Raw genomic sequence first — 23,296 nt, forward strand, 5'->3', positions numbered from 1 at the left:
AGTCTACGACATTGAAAATACAAATTATTTGTCAATTTAAATCAACATTGATGTTGTGATCTTACCGGGAAAAGATGTGCTTCTGATATCCAATATTTACCTTTTTTATGACAAATTACACATTTTACAAACCTTTGTTACACGAATCGTGTAGTACATGTACCAGAATACGGTTCAGCGCCATTTGTAACAAAAGACTCAAGGAACATATTCTACATGTCACATCAACCGGTGACACCATATTCTTATCTGGAGAGCATGCACAATAAATACTTCTGATGTAGACTGGAATAACCAGATGCTAGAGATTGCCAAATATTAGTGATTTAACTCCTTTAACTGTCAAAATGTCAAACAGGAAGTAAACAATAACAAAGGAAAGTCGTCTGTTAATAAGGGAAGTAACTCTCATTACGCTAGGAACACTGTTGACATTTGCTGACACGGGTACTTATAACGTTATAACTGTCAACAACACTCAGTTAAGTGAGATAAAGAGAGAAACGAGGGTTTAAAATCTATTCGTAACAAACCAGGCCATTTCAAGACTAACACATGGTTCAATTTTATTTCATTAATTCGCTAGGAAGTAGGGTTTTTTAGTAGGAGGACCTGAAGAAAAGCCACAAGGTTGGACAGACGACCCAACTCATCACGTAGAAGCTGGGATAGAAAACCACACAAGTTGACTCAATGACAGACATTATGATCCAACACCCATGTTTTAAACCATTAGGCCAACCAACCACCCAAGATTTAAAGCTACAATTTCATATTTTTAAGTTATATTTTTAAATTTATTAAAATAAAGCCTTAAAATAGATGGTATCCATAAACCGTCCTACCTTGTTAAAGAATAATCCTATTAATCCTATAATTCACTAAGATTGAAAAATATCCATTTTCTACTTCAAATTCCAACGTTTTAAGGTAGCTAATGCATAGACAAAATTGGAAAACAAGGGAGGTAATTGTGTTATTATTTCCTGTGTCAATGATTTTTAAGGGTGGGAAATAATGTCCATGGTCGTATAATAGGGAGTTGATACCTATTGAGCAAGACATAGAAATAATTATGTTTTGACTTTCTTAGAAAATATGAAATTCTCGCTTTAAAGGATCAGTGTTCTGAATTCTGATTCATAAAGCGATGTACATGTGTAAGATACCGTGGAATCTGTCACTAACGACATCGCGCGGGATCGTTAAAATATGCCGTTTACACAGCATGATGGATTGATACTCAATACCGGAAGTATTATTGTATGGGTCTTCAAATACCGGCTTCGGATATAAGCCTGCATGTACATGTATATTGATTTGGACGCTAACATTTAAACATACATTATACAAGAGTTAAATCTGTCCATTGCAGGTCTTTCTTTAGGCCTGAAATGTTATATAAACTATTAATTAGACATTTATTAACAAAACACGACTATAAAAGACTCGCGATGGCATCGGATACTCAAGATTTTAACTAGATTAAAACGGTTCGCCATTTAAAAATTTAATTTAAAAATGGGAAAGTGAGGCTAAGTCCCGATTATATCAGTGCCCTGGTGCACACATCTTGTCAAAACTACAAACAATGATAACTTGGCTGAGAATGAAGCAATTTGAATGAAATTTTCAATATTTTCTTTTTTTATCATTTATTTTTTAATTATTATAGCAAGAATAACCAACTCTTTATTAAACTCATAACTAATGTATCTTTAATAAGGCCGTTAATCGTTCTGTTTAAATTTTTCCACCTTCAGCACTCGTTTTTTTTTTAATTACACAATGATGCCCTTCAACAATTTAGACGGAATGCAGAATTCTTCTAACAGTACGGAGTTCAACTCCTGAACTTTCACCACTGAATTTAAAGGCAGGGTTATAAAATGCTAATATAACGCAAATCGTGTGACGTACCGATGTCGTAATTCCTTATATTCAGAATATAGACAAATAAAACCTTTTTTGTTTGAAGTACATTGTATTAAGGAAATAAATCGTGTGATGGGACCGCTGATTATGTTGTAATTCATAAGATTCAGAATATGGACTACACAAACCTTTTTTGGTTGAAGTACATTGTAATAAGGAAATAAATCGGGACATGAAAATGATGACGGATTTCACAGAATTACATATTAATCGCTAACACTGATCCAGATCAAAGTGCCATTTAAGTTTTAACTAATTGAAACGATGTTATTATGTAATCTTACTAAATGTGTGTTGAAAATGGGAAACAAATTGAAACTATTAAAGCCACTGAATGCATGACTTGGTGCATAATCGAGTCATTCAGGACACTAAAATAGGGATACCGGTATCTAAAGATCTCTGTATTTGGCTATTTACAGGGTTTGTTTTATAAAGGAATAACATACATTGTACATCATAAAATGTAGGTCTACTTAAATTTCTTTGGTAATAAATAATTCAAGCATTAATTATTAATTACGGTACGGTAACCAAAATATGAAATTAATTCAAGAATGGTATAAGTATAAAATAAAAAATGGGATTCACAAATCATGGAGAATGGTATTCGTTGGATTAAATATGAATTTAAGACATCACATGGCTGGAAAAATGTGTGAAGGCCACTGACATTGTTACTTGTAGTTTGTACTCTAGCCTACTCGATGTATGTTATTGTGACCTCCTTCTCCAAATATTAGAATTAGAAAGACAAGTTATGAGTGCGTCTTGACTCATTAAAATCAATGCTGACAACATGGCTATTCTTAAATACATTCATGACATAATCAACAGTTGATTGTAATCATACATGCATAGAGAAAAAATAACCCTAAACTTTTGCCTTGACTATTCTTGGCTATTCTTAGAACAGAAGCTAAACGAATTTTCTTTACCAAACTTGACCATAAGCTCCTAATCCAATCGGATTTAGAAGTTGGTAATGTTGCGGCACGTCCCATACTGTCTTATTCAGTTCGATCCTATAAAAACCTGGCTTTTCTGATGTAGACATTTATCCCATGTAAATGCAGAACTTCAGTTCGTTAAAAAATAATATTGTTGACGATAGTTGTGTATCAAGTTCAATCCAATGCTGACTTCCGGCTCAAGTTTCGTAACTCACACCAGAGGGCGATATTTTGTTTTATGGATAAACAAGCACGCCAAAATACATTTTATGGATTATATTATGGAGAAAGGTGACTGCCAAAGTCACCTTTCTCCATGCTGAGAGGAATAATATGGTCGAATGAGCATAGTAAAATAGTAAAATCTCCTATTTTTAGAGGATGGCATAGGTTCTTGTAGAGTGTGTATGTGTGTATGTGTGTGTGTGTTGGGGGGGGGGGGGGTCATATTTAAAAAAAAAATGGCTATTGAATAATTAGTATTTTTTAAGAAAGATATAAGTATTTAAATTTAAGAATAATTAAAATTAATAGGCAATAGGCCCATTGACATTGTCGCACTGGCACTTTTTTATAATACAATATTCGGCAGAGTATAAATGGACATATTTAATACACCTTACACTAAAACCGTTGTATTTCATATTTTCTCAAAAAAAAAAAAAAAAAAGAATCATTCATAATAATATGTTTTTTCGATTCTTTAAAATAATTATTTGTGGGGTGAACAATCCGTAGGTTATCAATCTTCTTTTAACTCTCCAGAAGATGACTGACCTTGAAAGGTCGCGTGCAGTGTAGGGCTACATATGACGTCACATCATACGGCGTCTATAACACATGCGTTGATTACAAAGGACGTATAGTAACACAAACTAGTCCTGGAAGAATTTGTGCCTAGTTTTACTCATTTTACTCACCCGCAGACTATTTTATGTACAGAGAGAAAAATGGGGTTTAACGTCCACTCGACACAAACTAGGTCATTTCGGGACTAACATATGGTTTAATTTTATTTCAATAATTCGCTTGCGCGTAGGGGTCTTTAGCAGTGGGAGGAAACCGGAGGACCCGGAGAAAACCCACGAGGTTGGACAGGCAATCCTACTCCTTGTCACGTACAACCGGGGATTCGAAACCACGCCAGTTGACTCAATGACAGGCCTTATGATACAGCACGCACGTGCTAACCATTCGGCCATCCACCCCACCCCACCCCACCCCACCCCCCCTATTTTATGTACCCGTTTACACTAAATAGGCACTATTTTTTTTTATCCAAATATACTTCCAACATTTTCATTTTTTTCTTAATAATTTTTAAAAAATGTTTTAGAATTTAATTTGTAGAAGAGTAAGCATCCCCTAACTAACTGGAGAGATAGTTTGGAAAGTGTAAGCAGTCCCTGCTTCGTGTGTGGAAAAAATAGGCATACTCTGCTTCATGTATGACACCTATAACTAACAGGAGGAATGGTTTGGAAAAAGTAAACATACTCTGCTTCGTGTACGAACGCCCATAGCTAACTGGACAGATAGTTTGGTCCAGGGTTTCTGCATCTAAATCTACTGGATAGAAGATGATCAAAGACACGAAAGCCACGTGTCATGGTTCATGGCAGGCCCAAGGAAGGGGACAGGGGTTTGAGCTCTTACAGAAGAGTTTCGGATGCCCTACACCTGTGTTAAAAATAAAACAGAATACACCAGGGGCGGATACAGGAATTTTCAAACAGGAGGAGGATGTGGGTGCAAAGGAGTTTGGACTCTTTTCTTATCATGTTTCCCCAGAATAAACCCATGGCAGTTGAACTAAAGAGTTACCACTGTTTGTCGTGTATTTTGTACACGAGGAGAAGTCCATTTGCTGATTACACTATTTTGCTTGAATACACTATTTTGCCTATAACGTTTTTTAGGACTTCGAATTCTGTCTTATGGTTTGGATTGTTCGTACTTGGTTTTATTTTATTGTTACAAAGAAAAGAAAGAACCCCGAGCGTTCCCAATTAAATAAATTCATTCTAGCTCTTTAAAACTTGATAAATACAAATATACTTTTTCATACGTCCACGTATATTGTCGTCACCCCTGTCTGTGTGGGTGTGTATGTATGTGTGTATGAATGTATACTATTCAAAAAAAGTAGGGGATATTTGATTTTGGGGGCATAATACTAAAATATGCAAATGACTACGAAAAAGGTCACTATAGAACCTAACAGAAGAAACATTTCCAGTTACATGTGACGCCCAAACGCACCAATAGCTACCGCATGGAATGCAGGTGATGCTTGGGATCATCATGGGGGTCCAACCCAAGATTTGCACGACTCTGACTTTGAATGTTACAGTCATTGTGGCATTGAATTCCAGGGTGGAAACATCAGTTTAATTGTTTTAGTGACCAGAAAACAAATTTTGATATGCGTCGGCTTACCCAAAATGAAAGGTTACGTGCCCTTGGCATGCTACAGATCGGCACAACACAGGCGGTTGTGGCGCGGACGATGAATGTTTCTCAGTCTGTCATAAGCAGGCTATGGTCCAGATACCGTGATACACACTCTGTACAGGACAGACCACGCTCAGGTCGACCAAGGGGGACAACTCAAGCCCAGGATCGATTTATCCGTACCATGGCCTTGAGAAATCGTGTCATCACAGCAAATCAGATCAGCGCTCGTCTTCAAACAGACACTGGTGTGAGAGTGAGTGGCCAGACGATTCGGAATCGACTGCATAGGGGTCACCTTCGCGCCCGACGTCCTCGCGTGATCCCTTGTTTGAGAGATCATCACATTCAGGCAAGACGTCGTTGGTGTAGGGATCGTCAACACTGGGATAATCGACGCTGGAGCAATGTGATGTTTTCAGATGAGTCAAGGTTCACTGTTGATTTTTTGGACAGACGTAGGAGGGTGTGGCTTCGTCGAAACGAGCGCTTCCAAGACGTTAACGTCATCAGACATGATCGATTTCGTGGTGGTTCTGTTATGGTGTGGGGAGGCATCACTGTTGCTGGAAGAACGGCTTTACATGTTGTTGCAGGGTGTGTTACAGGCCAGTACTACCGGGACAACATCTTGGCAGTCCATGTTGTGCCGTTCGCACGACGTCATGGCCGCCGTTTCATCTTCCAGGATGACAACGCAAGATGTCACAGGGCCAGGATCGTTACAGGTTACCTCCAACAACAGAACATCACCACATTACCTTGGCCAGCACTGAGTCCCGACCTCTCCCCATCGAGCATGTCTGGGACATGCTTGGACAGAGGTTACGTCAACGTCAACAACGTCCTGCCAATGTCCAAGAACTTGCTGCTGCGTTGCAACAGGAATGGGACAATCTGGACCAAAATGACCTTAGACGTCTCATTAGGAGTATGCCACGTCGGATCAATGCTTGTTTGGCAAACAGAGGAGGATTTACCCGTTACTGACTTGGTTGTGATGCTGTGGTAACTTTGCTGTTTGACCCCGGGTATCATTTTACCCTTATAATGGTCAATCTGTGCCTTACTTAGTCTAACGACCATTTGGAATAAATCGATTAATGTGAACTTCATTTCATTTTGTCATTTGTTTCTTCGTCAGTTTCATTAGGTGACTTTAATAACACTTAAAAATCAAATATCCCCTACTTTTTTTGAATAGTATATGTATGTGTCGGTGTGTCGCCTACAGGCCACAATATTTAAGTGATCATCTTGAAACTTTACATACTTATTCCTTATGCCACAAGGATGATCCCTATTGTTTATTGTGCATGCCTGAACCCCAGGAGCAGAGCCACGTCCATTTCTTTTATTTGTTTTTCGTCTACAGGCCGCATTTCTGAACATATCATCTTGAAACTTTGCATATTTATTCTCTGTACCCTAAGGAACGCCCCTATCGTTTGGGGTGCATGTCCAACCCCCAGGGACAGTGTCACACCCGTTTTCTTTTCGATCGCCTTGAAAACTTTTTTATTATACGTCCACATTTTCATGTGATATAAAATAATTAATAGAATACAATATCAAAAAAACATCGTTTTGTATTCTATTAATTATTTTATATCAACTTATCTGAATATCAAATGCATTATTTTGACTTAGTCAAAATGGATCCCATCAAACCGTCTGTATTTGGTTTGTGTTTCCTATTTCTACTGATTGGAAGTTTCACATTTTCATGTGGACGTATATTGTCGTCGCCCCCTGTCCGTCCATCCAGACGTCCTTCCGTCCGTCCAGAATTGTTTGTGAACAGTCTACAGGTCACAATTTTTATCCGATTTCAATAAAACTTGAAATATAGGTTTATCACCCTAAGATCTCGGTTCCTGTAGATATTGGCATGTATCGGACCGTAACTTCATGGATTATGGCCTCTGATTGTACGAAAAATCACGTTTTTAGCTTTTGAACACTGTAGAGGTCACAATTTTTATCCGATTTGGTTTAATGTATGCTTACTACCCAAAGATCTCGGTTCCTTTCGATATTCGCACATATCGGAACGTAACTTCCTGAATTATGGCCCCTGATTGTACGAAAAATCGTGTTTTTAGCTTGTGAACCCTAATAGAGGTTATAATTTGTATCCGATTTAAAAAAAATGTATTACAATATCACCATTACACCCTAAGGATGGCTGATTTCGAATTTCGTGAAAATCGGCCAAAACTGACAGACAAAATGGCCGCCGTTCGTTCTCAAATAGCGTAAAAATATGGTATATCAAGGTTGTGGACCCTATAGAGGTCACAATTTGTATTCGATTTTGTTGAAACTTGAAATGTAAGTTTATAACCCAAAGATCTCGGTTCCTGTAAATATTCGCGCATATCAGACCGTAACTTCCTGAATTATGGCCCCTGATTGTACGAAAAATCGAGTTTTTAGCTTGTGGACCCGAAAGAGGTCACAATTTTTATCCGATTTTGTTGAAACTTGAAATGTAAGTTTCTAACCCAAAGATCTTGGTTCCTTTCGATATTTGCGCATATCGAATTGTCATTTCCTGAATTATGGCCCTTGATTGTAGGAAAAATCACTTTCTTTTTAGCTTGTTCTCTATCCATCTCTCGAAAATGTGGGGAATCCTGCCTGGCAGCCGCTGGTACTTATTCCCTGTACCCTGACTTTTATTATTCTTGGTGCATGCCCGACCCCCTGGGCCAGAGCCACGAAAAATGTTTGTGTGTCGTGTGTTCGCCTACAGGCTGCAGTTTTTAACAGATCCTTCTGAAACCTTGCATATCTATTCCTTATACCCTAAGGATGACCCCTTTTGTTTTTTGGTGATTGCCCAACCTCCAGGGGCAGAGGCATACCCATTTTTTCTTTGTGTCTGTGTGTGTTGGCTACAGGCCACGATTCTTAATGGATCGTTTTTGAACTTGGAATATGTATTCCTTATAGCCTAAGGGCGACAACTGCATGTCCCGACCCCCAGGGGCAGAGCCACGCCCAATTTTTTGTGTTTGGCGTTCACAGGCCGCAATTCTGAATGAATCAGCTTGGTACTTGGCATATGTATTCCTTATAGCCTAAGGGCATCAACTATTGATTTGGGTGAATGCTCCAGGGGCAGAGCCACGCCCACTTTTTTTGCCATTAGCGCCTGAAAGTCACAATTCTGAATGGATTATCTTGGTATACTTATTCCTTATACTTTAAGGACGGCAACTATTGATGTTGATGCACAACCCCAAGCTCCACCCTGTTAAATAGATTTATAATATTCTTTATTCAATCATCAGTATCAACTTTAGTCCACCTTCACTCCTATACACACACTGCTCATCATGCTTCACTCCTCACCTCACCTGTGTATTCACAGCACACACCTGGATTGACATGCTCACTCTCAATGAGTGATAGTCGCGCATATCAGACCGTAACTTCCTGAACTATGGCCCCTGATTGTACGAACGAAAAATCGCGTTTTTAGATTGTGGACCCTATAGAGGTCATAATTTTTATCCGATTTTAAAAAAAACATATTATTATATCACCATTACACCCTAGGGTAGGTTGAGTTCGAATTTCGTGGTAATCGGAACAAAATTGCCGGACAAAAAAGCTGACGTTTGTACGCGAATAGTGTAAAAATATGGTATATCAAGGATTTGGACCCTGTTTGGGAGCATTGTGTGAAACAATTGTTCATAGTATTGCATAATATTATACATACAAAACCACCTAGTAATAAAATGCGTTTTCCATGGCGCTCAGTATATATTATTAATATCTGTTTCTCAGGATATCCGGTGTTAAACCAGGGATTATTCAATGAATATTTAAATTTAACTAACAACGGGTCAGTGAAACCATAAAATGTATTATACAATTATTATTTTAATATCTACCTAGAATTCGTACGGATCGAGAGACGAAGACGGGGGGGGGGGGCGAAGGCCGAGATTCACAATCCATGCCGAGCGAGATGTCTTCCTTCGCCACGTGGTTTATTATTACAAAGGAAGCTTACTGGACCTGTTATGAATAACTAGCAAGCTTGTATTGTTTTGGGTTTTTTTTGCCGAATTATCAAAATTACCGTTGAATGTGCTAATTACTCGGATAATGAACCGGTTACCCTAACCCGACAAGCACAGGATTTTCACATATCTCATAATACCATAGTATGCATATTATTTGTTAGTACAAATTTATTCATAAAAGATGCATGCAAAACATACTGAGCATTTTATAAACAGACCCCCCCCCCCCCATTACATTACCCACAAAACTCAATTTTTCTACAATTTCAGTAGATTATGATTGGTTTGTCCTTATCTACTTATCCAATCAGCTGTCGTCTGCCTCCATAGGGCTTTTGGTCTCAGATTAGTAATTGTTTGCCCATTGACTTCAATGACAATGGCTGTAACATCACAGACTGTAGCTTTTTGCTCAACATTCCGTTGGTTCCAATCTTTATAGGCAAAATGGGGACCACATTTGGCAATATTCTCATCATAAATTTGTAGGGGGTTGACAGTTTAGAATTTTTGCTACGGGGATTTGAAGTTGACTGGGGTGAAAATCTCACTTCCGACACAATGATTGCTCTGCAGAAAGACACTTTACACGGCCCCTATCCCTCCGCTGTAATATCATCAGTATTACCCAAAACTGCTATGAAATTGCAAATTTGATCCCTTTTCTCCAATTCTAGACCAAAAAGTCAACCCAAAAATGCAGGAAGAGGGGAGAAAAAAATTAAGGGGAAAAATTGTCTATTTATAACTCGCACTACCATCATGAAATAAGGGGAAATAATTACTAGTCTTAGCCCATTGTAGTTCGTCTATTTATAGCAATTCTCTCTCTTTCTCTCTCTTTTTTCCCCTTTTGCATGCCCATTTTTGTTGATTTTTTGGTCTAGAATGGACGAAGAGGGTTTGAATTAACATTTTCTGCCGGGTTTTGGTAAATATTCATGATTTTGAGGCGGAAGGATAACGGGGTTATCAGGTTGGCAACGGCGATATGTAGGGCAACTAGTTACATGTTTTTAGTATGTTTCTTCAAGTTTGTGTATCTCAAAATTTTGGTGGTCAACCTCATATAAATTTTAGTGCAAAGACATGACCATTTGTTCCTCTGTCTGTAGTGAAAAGCATTCAGCCCAACGAAAATTTGGGGAAAAGTTGGAGGTGGGCAAAGAGACCAGAATTAACAGTGGTCTGCATCCGTAGGACTTTTCATTAAAAAAAAAGACTTATCTCCCTTGCATGAACTGAAAGCAGGAAGAAATGAGTCAATCGCCATATTAAGAAAGGGGAAGACATCAAGAGACAACTAAAAGATTGTTCAAGTACATAGGTGAGTTGTTATAGTAAAAGTTTCTAGAGACGTCAAACAGAATATATAGGTATATCGATATACTGCAGTATGTTTACCACATGCTCTAGAACTTGATTAGTCAAATCATAATGATATTGAATCATATATTACACAAACAAATTTATCAGCTATATATATATTATATAGGGCTATAATTTTCCTCGATGGCGTCAAAAATCCGGAGACGTATTACAAAACACTAATTTGTAAGCAGATGTCTCTACTTAAAATTATAATGATTTATATGGTATGAATCAGAATTGAATTAGCCTTTCAATGGTGTTATTTATATTTTGGTACGCTAATTACCTGCCGAGAAATCGTCCGTTGAATATGACGGGCGGATGCGGTCACAATGGGCCATTTATATGACTTACTAATTCCATTTATATGACTTACTAATTCCATTTATAAAGCTTTATAATTAATTACTTACTTAGGCACGTTCGAACGCTGAAACCCCTCGAAGCGTGTGACTGAATTGAATATTATTTTCATAGCTTGATAAATGATTTATAAAGTCTTGTAAATAATATGGTAGCTATATAAATCTATTTTCTAAGTCTTATAAATGAATTATCTAACGAACTAAATATTCGGGAAAGTTCGTACATCTGCCCGGAAATTCCCGAGGATGCTTCGGCCAGCCAATCACAGGTCGTCTTACTGAATGGCAATCCCCTCCCACTCCCGTCTGCGGTTTTCGAGTTGTGTGCGTCGGTGTCATAGGGCCTACATCATTTTATTCGTACATTTTTTCCTTTAATGGAATTCGGACGCACTAATCTTCCTGCAGAAGATGACCATGGTCAGGATGAGGGTATGTTGTCTTCAAGGGCTTGGGCCCACGCGTGCCGCACAACATCCGACACGATATTTCGGCAAACTCGCAAGAAATTGTGAAAAGAACTACCCCGGTGGGTGGAGGGGGAGCGGTGACCTTAGCAAAGTAAATTGACGCTAGGATAACTAAAACATGCATAAAACTTATTCTCGTCATTTTATGTTTACAATAGCCGCCATGAAAGGTAAAACACCGCTATATGTAACGAGGGATTTGATTGGCCAATTGGCCGACTCAACGAAGGAGTACGGAGATTGCCGATTATTTTCTAAGTTATATAAATGGATTTATAATTGATAAATAATTACGTAGTTTCATAATTATTTATCAAACTATGAAAATAATATTCAATTCAGTCACCCATTTCGATGGGTTTCAGCGTCCACACGTGCCTAAGTAAGTAATTAATTATAAAGCTTTATAAATGGAATTAGTAAGTCATATAAATGGAATTAGTAAGTCATATAAATGGAATTAGTAAGTCATATAAATGGCCCATTGTGACCGCATCCGCCCGTCATAGTGGAGGGGGAGCGGTGACCTTAGCAAAGTAAATTGACGCTAGGATAACTAAAACATGCATAAAACTTATTCTCGTCATTTTATGTTTACAATAGCCGCCATGAAAGGTAAAACACCGCTATATGATATGTAACGAGGGATTTGATTGGCCAATTGGCCGACTCAACGAAGGAGTACGGAGATTGCCGATTATTTTCTAAGTTATATAAATGGATTTATAAGACTTGATAAATAATTACGTAGTTTCATAATTATTTATCAAACTATGAAAATAATATTCAATTCAGTCACCCATTTCGATGGGTTTCAGCGTCCACACGTGCCTAAGTAAGTAATTAATTATAAAGCTTTATAAATGGAATTAGTAAGTCATATAAATGGAATTAGTAAGTCATATAAATGGAATTAGTAAGTCATATAAATGGCCCATTGTGACCGCATCCGCCCGTCATAGTGGAGGGGGAGCGGTGACCTTAGCAAAGTAAATTGACGCTAGGATAACTAAAACATGCATAAAACTTATTCTCGTCATTTTATGTTTACAATAGCCGCCATGAAAGGTAAAACACCGCTATATGTAACGAGGGATTTGATTGGCCAATTGGCCGACTCAACGAAGGAGTACGGAGATTGCCGATTATTTTCTAAGTTATATAAATGGATTTATAAGACTTGATAAATAATTACGTAGTTTCATAATTATTTATCAAACTATGAAAATAATATTCAATTCAGTCACCCATTTCGATGGGTTTCAGCGTCCACACGTGCCTAAGTAAGTAATTAATTATAAAGCTTTATAAATGGAATTAGTAAGTCATATAAATGGAATTAGTAAGTCATATAAATGGCCCATTGTGACCGCATCCGCCCGTCATATTCGTTAGATAATTCATTTATAAGACTTAAAAAATAGATTTATATAGCTACCATATTATTTACAAGACTTTATAAATCATTTATCAAGCTATGAAAATAATATTCAATTCAGTCACACGCTTCGAGGGGTTTCAGCGTTCGCACGTGCCTAAGTAAGTAATTAATTATAAAGCTTTATAAATGGAATTAGTAAGTCATATAAATGGAATTAGTAAGTCATATAAATGGAATTAGCAAGTCATATAAATGGCCCATTGTGACCGCATCCGCCCGTCATAATGCATCGCAGAACCAAATTTCCTGTCCAATCAAAAAGAGGAAATCCTAAAATTATTTATACCGTTTGCGCCCGATTTAGAAAAGAAAATTTTTACACGCGCACGCGGATTTGTGAAGACGAATATGTTTTCTACAAACTGCCAAAAAAATTATTCTAAAATATTAATAGATAAATAGCTACGAAGCTAATATGTGAGTGAGGGGTAGTCCTCAATTCTCGAGACAAAATCCAGGGGGCGTGGCCGCGCTACGTATCTTCGCGAGATTTTCAAGGACGTATCCACAGAAGAAGATTGTGGAGCATTATGTAAGTTTTCAAATGTAGAATTCGTCTTAATCTAACTTAATCGCAAAACGATGTTGGAAATTCATTTCTCCACTTTATAAAACGGTTCCTATTGCGTTTTTGCAATGGCTGTTGGTGACAAACGGTAAACCAGCATGTCTCATTCGAAATGCAGGAGCCGTTAGAAGTTGATGTAGTCCTATTCATCCAGTTTATGACGTGTATGTCTGTCTACAGTAAAACAGAAATAAAAACGTCTGGATGGTACAGTCTTCTGCTTCAATCAGCAGTTGTCATTGTTTTGTAATGTATGCCTATCTTAGTAGCTAGTTTGATTTTGATCAATGCAATGTTTCAATATTTTTTTTTTTTTTTTTTTTTTAGCTATAGAAGTCTTGATCCTGTCACTGTCAGTTGATGCTGGTAAGTTTACTTATAGGTAGGTCTTCTTAAAATAGCAGTATTGATTGAATGAAAATTTTAATGTTTTAAAGTCTAATTTAAATTAATTTTAATTAGACGACATTCAAATTTTCATTCAAATTTGAATCAAAATATAAAATAAAAAATCAGTACGACAGAAGACTAAATCATCTACTGTCTTTTGATTTTGATCAATACAATTAAAAGACATGTTAAAATTTTTTTTTTTTTTTTTTTTTTTTTTTTTTTTTAGCTATAGACTATAGAAGTCTTGATCTTGTCACTGTCAGTTTTCTCGTTTAATTGTTGACGCTGGTAAATTTACTTACAGGTTGGCCTACTTAAAAAGGTAGGCTACCTATTTATAGTACGCGTAAAGACGTTAGCAGCAGACTTACACTGAGTAATATTTTAGTAGGCCTATTATGTATCTGCATACATGTAGGCCTATGTGGGGAGTATTGTTGAGCGGGAAAATTTCTCAAAATCTCCCAGTCTTACCTTAAGTGTTTGTGAATCTCAGAGAAAAGCAATTAACCGTCTTTTGTATGATTGTTTCATGTCTTTTTTTCAGAAATATTCTGCATCCTGCCTGATGATCCTTTTGATGGACAAAATCCATTTTAATGACAAAGGAATGAAAAAATACTATCATAGCAATCGTCGTGTGTGTTTATCTTCATAATTGTTCCTTATATCGTGTGTTATTGTAATAGGTTTCTTGTGTGTGTTGTCTTTGCAACTGTTGTCCTGTTTAAATCTGCCGAGGCCGGTCCCATGCAAGCACGAGCTGTGAAAGAAGGAGGGTTGAGAATAAGGCTACAAAAACCTACAACGTAAAACAACATTTTGTGGCCGTAAAAACCCCACCAAAATAAACAGTAAAACTAAAAGGATATATTGCAATTACTTAAGTGAACAAATCAGTAAAATAATCATTAGTGTGATGCTTTGATTCAGTACTATTTATACAGCACAATTTTATATAAATATTGCACTTTATAATTATATGTAAAATTAGTTTGCTAGTGGATTTGTAAAATCTGTTGATTTTATCCTTAATGTCACAAGGGTCACTATCATTACTAAAATGCAGTAAATAGAATGACGGATAGTGTAAATATTTTAATTTGACAGACAAAAAATGGAATTTAAATGATTATAATGTTACTTAGCATGTTCACTAAGCATCCACCAAAGATGATCAGTTTTGTATAAAATATTCAGAATCTTACAGATATTTTCTCAGATTAATGATATTTGTGGTCTAAGGGGAGTGAACTCTGTCCTATTACCTCCCTTTGATTCCTAAATGCTAATACATTATTGCATGACTTTTTTATCACAGAAAATACATTTAAACGTGATACTTTTTGATTTTTTTTTAAATTCTAAGTTATATTTGTCTTGTCTGTTATTACTGTAATGGTTTAAGAAGTGAAAAAGTGTTATTTTTGAATTGCTGTTTAGATTTGCTTCAGTTTGATATGTTGGATGATGACATTTGTTCAGTTTTTTGTTTTTTTGGTTTGCGATAAAATAGTTTGTGGACGCTGGTGGCAGCCATCTTGGAATTGTGGCAGCCATCTTGAATTTCAAAATGGCCAATATCGACCAATAATTTTTTTTTAGTAAGGTTTGATTTAAGATTTTTTAATGAATAAACCACTTATTTTTTTTACATATATAGACACTTATAAACTCCATACTAGATTATATAATGGTGGCCATCTTGGATTCAAATATGGCTGACATCACCTAATTTGCATATTTGCATCACCATGATTCTTATTTGGTTAGATGTTGTATTAATTGTTAATTATTCTGTAAATGTAACAGGAATTTGAATATAAATAGTTACGATTTCAACAATATTACGCATTTTTTGTTCTTAATTTATTCAAAATGGCCGACATCGTGGTCGACCTATGTTTTTTTTTCCGTCATACTTTAGAGTATCGATTGGGCATGCGTTGTGCCAATTTTCAGCAAGATCGGATATTTTGTCCAGGTATTATGCATTATTATGTGCTTCTGATCCATTGTTAATTCCTGAATTTTGTGCCATTGACCCCTGTGACCTTTCAGTCTATTTTAAATTGCTTGAGACTTGGCTTCTAATAAAGATATCTCCAATCTGTAAACAGTTTTATGCTATTTAAATGTAGCTTTATCAAATAGGCTTATTTGTAAATAAATCCATTAATAAATAAATTTTGCATTCATAGCCCTACTATATATGAGCTCAATATAGAAGTGTTATCAGATGTTATACAAATAGGAAGCATATCCTGCCACATACACTAGCGGATGACAACTAGGGAAAATATAACCTAAATAAATAGTAGAACAATTTCTAAATCTGATCCCCCAGAAAATTTTGGAAAATAGGATTTGAGGAGAGGAACTATGAAAATGACGGAAAATTTCAATTTTGAGGATGAATTTGCGATCGTGGCTAATTATAGGCGCCCCTCCGGAATGAGACACCCCACCAATCATGCTGTTTTGGGCGCCCAAGACTAAATCAATGGGGCGCCCAAAACAGCATGATTGGTGTGGTGTCTCATCCCGGAAGGTTGCCTTATCCAATAATAACCAATAATACTCGGCATTATGCATTATGTGCGGCCCGACAATCAATATAAGGCACCCCACAGATCATGTCATTATGTATGAGAGAGAGAGAGAGAGATGCGGTTTAACCTCCACTCTTCACAAACTAGGTCACGTACAATAGGGGAATCTAAACCACCCCAGTTGACTCCATGACGGACATTATGATACAACGCGCACGCGCTAACTATTCATATATAATCACATGTTTGGCGAGACGCCCATGAAACAAAGTGACATTGGTTGGGCGCCCCACCAATCTCGTCGTGGGCACCCCAACCAATGTTACTCGGCTTTATGGGGCGCCCAGCTGCCCCCGCGCCTAGCTACGGGCCTGAAAATGCAACATGTTGGAGGCTTCTGAGATTATAAATGACTGGATGTACAATATAGATTTGTATCTAGTATGAAAATAACAACACTTTCTGATACCCAGTATCCACGTGTAATGACCAAAGAAGGTCAATAATAGGTTATGGGGTGTCTCTTTCTTCAGTCCAGCAAAGTTAATCACATAATAAGTAGATATAACCCAACACCACCTCAATAACACATCAATTACACAATAGCCAGCAACACAACCCTTCATCACCACTAGACACTAGATGTTACTCAATAACACAGTAATTACACAATAGGTAGCAACACAACTCTTCAACACTAGATTCTAAATAAATACTCAGTATTGACCTGTGACGGCCAAAGAAGACCAATAATAGGTTATGGGGTGTCTCTTTCTTCAGTCCAGCAAAGTTAATCACATAATAAGTAGATATAACCAAACACCACTAGATGTTACTCCACCTCAATAACACAGTAATTATATAAATACAATAGGCAGCAACACAACTCTTCAACACCACTAGACACTAGATGTTACACCACCTCAATAACACAGTAATTACACAATAGGTAGCAACACAACTCTTCAACACTAGATTCTAAATAAATATTCACCTCATCTAAAGTAATAACTTATAGGCTATAGCAAGGGTTAAAATAATAATATGTCACAACACATACATGTGCAACCTGGTAAAGTAATAACTTTAGCAAGGGGAAAAATAATAAGAAGGGGAAAAATAATAAGAAGGGAAAAAATAATAAGAAGGGAAAAATAATAAGAAGGGAAAAAATAATAAGAAGGGAAAAATAATAAGAGAGTGCACATGATTTTTAGCCCAAGACTGAACAATTTTACTACACCTTTTTAAATCTTGTGACCTTGACGAAATCTGCAGGTGGCCTTAATATTTAGATCTGACCCTGTAATCAAGGCTTGTAGAATGTACCCAGCGGAATCTTTCACCCGTATTTCAGCACCCGGATACGAAATAAAGTTAGCAAACATATTCCTAGTGCGAATAAAAGCCTATAAAAATTTAAGATATATTAATGCTAAATATATATAATAAGACAAAAAATCGGGTTATGTTTATATGTATCTGTCGATTTTGTGAAATAAAAATGCTCCTAGGTCATTTCGGAACTAACACATGGTTTATTTTATTTCAATAATTCGCTTGCGTGTAGGGGTCTTTAGCAGTGGGAGGAAAACGGAGGAAACCCGCGGGGTTGGACAAGCTATCCTACACCTTGTCACGTATAACCGGGAAATCAAAACCACACCAGTGGACTCAATGACAAACATTATGATACAACGCGCACGCGCTAACCATTCATATGTAACGTGTTTGGCGAGGCGCCCATAAAACCAAGTCACTCGTCTTTATGGGCACGTTGGAGGCACCGATTTTTTCCAATGGAGAAGGGGAGGGACAGCTGCCCCCTTGCACACCCCCCCCCCCCCACACACACCCCCCCCCCCCCGCTAGCTACGGGCCTGAAAATGCAACATGTCGGTGGCTTCTGAGATTATAAATGACTGGATGTATAATATATAGACATGGACCAACAATTCAACATATTTCATCCAGACAACAGTTAAACAAGATGGTTGATAGGAGAGTGAAAGTTGATGGTTTGTTTTTGATCCCATGTTTAGTTGGTATACTGTAGAATCTGTACACAAGTATGTTATATATATGTACATAACTAATAGTCTATATTTATTTGTGTATTTTAGTGAAGTTGACATAATAACGGCCACTCGATATTAACCAACAGAAAAATAAGATGGATCTGTTTGAAATGTTAGTATATTATGTATATCTTAACACTAGCCTATTGTCTATACGGTGAACATCAGGGTTAACTAGGGTAAGGTATAGTTAACCTATTGTCTATACGGTGAACATCAGGGTTAACTAGGGTAAGGTATAGTTAACCTATTGTCTATACGGTGAACATCAGGGTTAACTAGGGTAAGGTATAGTTAACCTATTGTCTATACGGTAAACATCAGGGTTAACTAGGGTAAGGTATAGTTAACCTATTGTCTATACGGTGAACATCAGGGTTAACTGGGGTAAGGTATAGTGTTTAAATCATCTCTGGTAGACAGATTCTACTAACACTCTAACTAAACGGTATAAATAATTCATGTATATTTAGACAATTACATAATAAAGATGTATTGATTAATTCTTGATTAATAAGACAGAATACGTTGAATTTTTACATTGTTATTGTATTTATATCATCTTTAAAACTAAAACAACATCTTTAATATATTTTAGGATAAAGATTGAACAACAGCAAGCTGACACAATATATTTTAGGATCTGCAATGAACTACAACAAGCTGAAAAGGATGGAAATATACAGGAAGCCATAGAAAGATTATCATTACAAGATAAGATGGAAGCTTTATCTATAGCTGCTTATAGTGGGTTTTATAAAGTTATGGTTTGTCTGTTAGAACACGGGGTTGTTGATGTACATTATGTTGTAAATCATGATGATGGTTGTCAGAATAGCTTGTTGCACATACTTGTTTCTAACTATGAAAGATATGAGAAACCAGATAGACGTGATTTGTTAATACAATGTCTAGTTAAATTAGTTGATCTTTGTGTAGATGTCAACCATGTGAATGATAAGAAACATACACCTATATTTCTAGCTGCTAGAGAAGGGTTGTATGAAGTTGTGATATATATGTTACAACATGGAGTAGATGTACATTATGTTGATAGGTATAAAGACAACCTGATACATCAACTTTTAGCTAGCTATAATTATCACGAACAACCAGATAGACGTGATTTGGTATTACAATGTGTAATAAAATTAGTTGATCTTGGTGTAGATGTCAACCAGGAGAATGATGATAAACATACACCTATATTTATAGCTGCTGAACAAGGGTTGTATGAAGTTGTAATATATTTGTTGAAACACGGAGTAGATGTACATTATGTTGATAGATTTAAACGCAACATTCTTCACTATGTTTTAGGTCGTTGGTATTTCTATGTTAAATTTGAAGAGAAATATATACAACTCGTTAATACTTTAATAAACACAGAATTAGATATAAACCAACCTGACTGTGAAGGTAATACCCCGTTGTTCTATGTTGGTATTAATCTGAGTAAGGTGCGCAGAATAATATTGAAATTAAAGACAGGATATGACCTCTATGTTCCATTAAAATGTAAATTCATTAACATGTTATTAGATGCTGGTTGTAATGTGAACCATCAAAACAAACTGGGAAGAACGGCTTTAATGTACCATATACAAGTCCACACTGATATCAGTATATTAAAACTGTTATTTCCACATTCTGATCTAAGTTTAACTGATACTAATGGTAATACAGCAATTAGTTATTGTGTTCAATATCACATGATCAATTCAACATCCGTCTTTAAACTTTTAGTAGATTCAGGTTCAGATCTGATGTCAGGTAACAACGGAGTTAAGTTATTCCATGATATTTTAAAATGTAATAGGTTGTTGGTGTTCAGTTATTACATCGGGCGTAAGTTGATTGTTAATGGTGTTACAGCTGAAGGAGAAAATATGCTTCATCTTTTAGCTGGTGTTAACTATGATTATTCTGTAAGCAAGTTTAACTGGTTGTTAAATAATGAGATAGATATCATTATCAACCATCCCTGTTCTAAAACCAACACACCTACTATGAAAGCTGCCTTTTTATTAAACAGTAAATATTTAAAACTGTTGACACATCATCCTAGACTAGAGATCAATACACAAAATAACCAGGGTCATACGGCTCTACATCTGTGTATCATTGGATTTACTATGTTTAAAGATGGTTTGAACAAGAGACAGGTAAATGATGTTGTTAAGAATTATTGTAGACAGATATATCCAAAATACATGACTTGTATTGATATTTTACTTGGTGTTGATGGAATAGATGTAAATATTCCAGATAATGGGGGTAGAACTAGTTTAATGATGGCAGCAATGAAAAACGACAGAGTTCTTACAAGGAAACTACTTCAAGCTGGTGCCATAGTTACCATGTTAGACTATTCAGGAAGATCTGCTCTACAATATCTAAATATTTATCAGAGTGTGTTTGATTTGACTTGTTTTAAATTACTTCTATCTAATGGTAATACTGGTCTTCTCAATTTACCCTGTATCGATGGTAACACGATTATTCAAACAACCCTGTGTTTTCCTTTCTTCTGGGAACCATGCCGCGTTGTTCGTTTTATTAGATATTTGGTTGCTGAAAACTGTTGTGTTCAGACTCTCATTACGTCTTCATTTGAAAGTAGCTATAATCAAATTGATCTTACTGAACTAAGTGGTTCAGATAGAGATAATCTGAGAAAACTGTTATATCTTAGTGGTGCCCAAGGGGAAGAAATTATGACAACTTTGAATTTTGATGAGGAAGATCACACTAGCCATTCACAAGGCAGGGAAAAATTCATTAGTTTCTGTAGTAATATATCTCTCAAGTCCCTGTGTAGAAGATTCATCAGACAGAATCTTGGATTGGGAATAAAGGAGAAGGTTAAGGATCTAGAATTACCTCGTGAATTAAAGGATTGTCTTCTGCTAAAAGATATTCTTCGTCCTAAAGATTACAACATAGATAATATTGATGATGGTTGTAATGATTTTGATGATGATGATGATTATGATGGTTATGATATAGATAAAGATAGAGATGATGATTATAGTCAATATAACTACCAGTATTTTACTCACAATACGGATCATGAACTAAGACAAGATTTCCTAAAAACCTGGATATTTCCTAATGGTGATAAACAGAACGATGATGATTATGGTGTTATCTCCTTTACTGATTTATATGCTGCAGGTTTTGGTACAGATATCCTAGACATGGCCGCATATTTTATGAAATTATAGAGGAGTTCAAACATAAATCGGGATGAAAATGTGATGAATAATTTCTCAAGTTGCCAGCTCTGAGCATAAGCTGCTGAGGTGATGAAGTGATCATTCTCAGATCTGGGTTACATCAAAGACCGGGCATTTTTGAACCAAGGGGAAATATCCTCAGCCTGAAAATAGGACTCAAGTTTTGGGAGACGCTGACAGAGTACGGCGGGCGAAGGCATACGCCACGTGCGCATTTAGCGGAGGTCTTGGTGCCTCCCCCGGAAGATTTTTTAAAATTAGGATGCCTCAAAATGCATTGTACATCGGCATGTTCGGAAATATAGGCTACATTTCCCGGGCTGAAAATAAGACTTGAAATTTTATCGATGCATTTTTCGGGGGGGGGGGGACGAGGCATATGAAATCCCCCCCCCCCCCCCAGTAAAAATCCAGGGGGCGTCCCCATCCCCCCGGGATCTGCGGCCATGGTCCTAGCTGTACCTTGTGATATTTCCCAATGGTGATGATACCCCCCAAATCCTCAATTACATTATGCCCCTTGTCCCTTTATACATTCTGGGACATTATTACTTTATTCCCAACAGAGAAAAGAAAGAACCTCAATTGGATCCAGCCAAATACTAGCTCATTGAATCTTGATATATAAAAATATACTTTGTTATATAATAAAGGACATGTTGAATGTTCTTTTTGAGATTTTATAACATTTTATATAATATATTGATAAATCAGTATTAAGTTAATTGTATATTTATGTGTCATAACAGGTCAAGTAAATTTAGTATAAACATTGTATGTTTAATGTATCAAGGACCAAATCATTAGTTACATTCCAAATAATCGGCCCACGCCCCAGGTCGTTTTTAAATCGTACTTAAACTCTTTCAAAGCCTGTAACATAACGTTCCGCCAGTGCCAATAAATTCACAAATTCTATGCTTCATTTTAAAACTGATAATAAATTTTCGATTTAATTTATATAGGCACATATTTTATATTTTATATACGCACATATTTGATGTTTACATATGTTACCATTACTAAATAATAATTTATTTTAGCTACTGTTTTATGTAAAATTATTGTGTTACGATATAAATATTATTATATTCTTGTATTTCGTGACTATTTATCATTCTTATATAAAAGCTTTAAGAAATAGTGTAGATGACGCTAAGTAAATGGCTTAAAGAAATATTCAAATTGGGAGGAGGGGGCTCTAACGCGTTTAGTTCGTAATACTTCGTAAGAGAGGGTGGGGGGCTGGATGGCTGAATGGTTAGCGTGCGCTCGCTGTATCATAAAGTCTGTCATTGAGTCAACTGGCGTGGTTTCGAATCCCTGGTTGTACGTGACAAGGAGTAGGGTCGCCTGTCCAACCTCGTGGGTTTTCTCCGGGTCCTCCGGTTTCCTCCCACTGCTAAAGACCCCTACGCGCAAGCGAATTATTGA

At 36.5% G+C, this 23,296-nt stretch overlaps 2 protein-coding genes across 5 annotated transcripts in view; one reads left to right on the forward strand and one right to left on the reverse strand.

Annotated features, from left to right (window-relative positions):
- The window catches only part of LOC126828751 (mitogen-activated protein kinase 14), a 29,774-nt gene extending 26,684 nt beyond the window's left edge, over positions 1–3,090 (reverse strand). The window contains exon 1 of the mRNA XM_050558719.1: positions 2,874–3,090. Coding sequence (XP_050414676.1) covers positions 2,874–2,992 — 119 coding nt within the window. The 5' untranslated portion in view covers positions 2,993–3,090. The remainder of the gene's footprint in view (positions 1–2,873) is intronic.
- Positions 3,091–10,622: 7,532 nt separating this feature from the next.
- Positions 10,623–22,961, forward strand: LOC126828550 (putative ankyrin repeat protein RF_0381). Of its 4 annotated transcripts, none has more exons than XM_050558374.2 (3): positions 10,623–10,712; positions 18,669–18,735; positions 19,222–22,961. In XM_050558374.2, the coding sequence occupies exons 2-3, from the start codon at positions 18,719–18,721 to the stop codon at positions 21,848–21,850; spliced, it is 2,646 nt and encodes an 881-aa protein (XP_050414331.1). In that variant the 5' UTR covers positions 10,623–10,712; positions 18,669–18,718; the 3' UTR covers positions 21,851–22,961. The 4 variants fall into 4 exon arrangements, 2 of the variants coding, with proteins under 2 accessions (XP_050414331.1, XP_050414332.1); XR_007683144.1 differs by lacking the exons at positions 18,669–18,735; positions 19,222–22,961 and adding exons at positions 13,928–13,982; positions 14,541–15,840 and having other exon boundaries at positions 10,650–10,712; XR_007683143.1 differs by lacking the exons at positions 18,669–18,735; positions 19,222–22,961 and adding exons at positions 13,928–13,966; positions 14,541–15,840 and having other exon boundaries at positions 10,650–10,712.
- The last annotated feature ends 335 nt before the right edge of the window (positions 22,962–23,296 follow it).

The sequence above is a fragment of the Patella vulgata genome, chromosome 7, assembly GCF_932274485.2.
Source record: "Patella vulgata chromosome 7, xgPatVulg1.2, whole genome shotgun sequence".
Taxonomy (NCBI): domain Eukaryota; kingdom Metazoa; phylum Mollusca; class Gastropoda; family Patellidae; genus Patella; species Patella vulgata.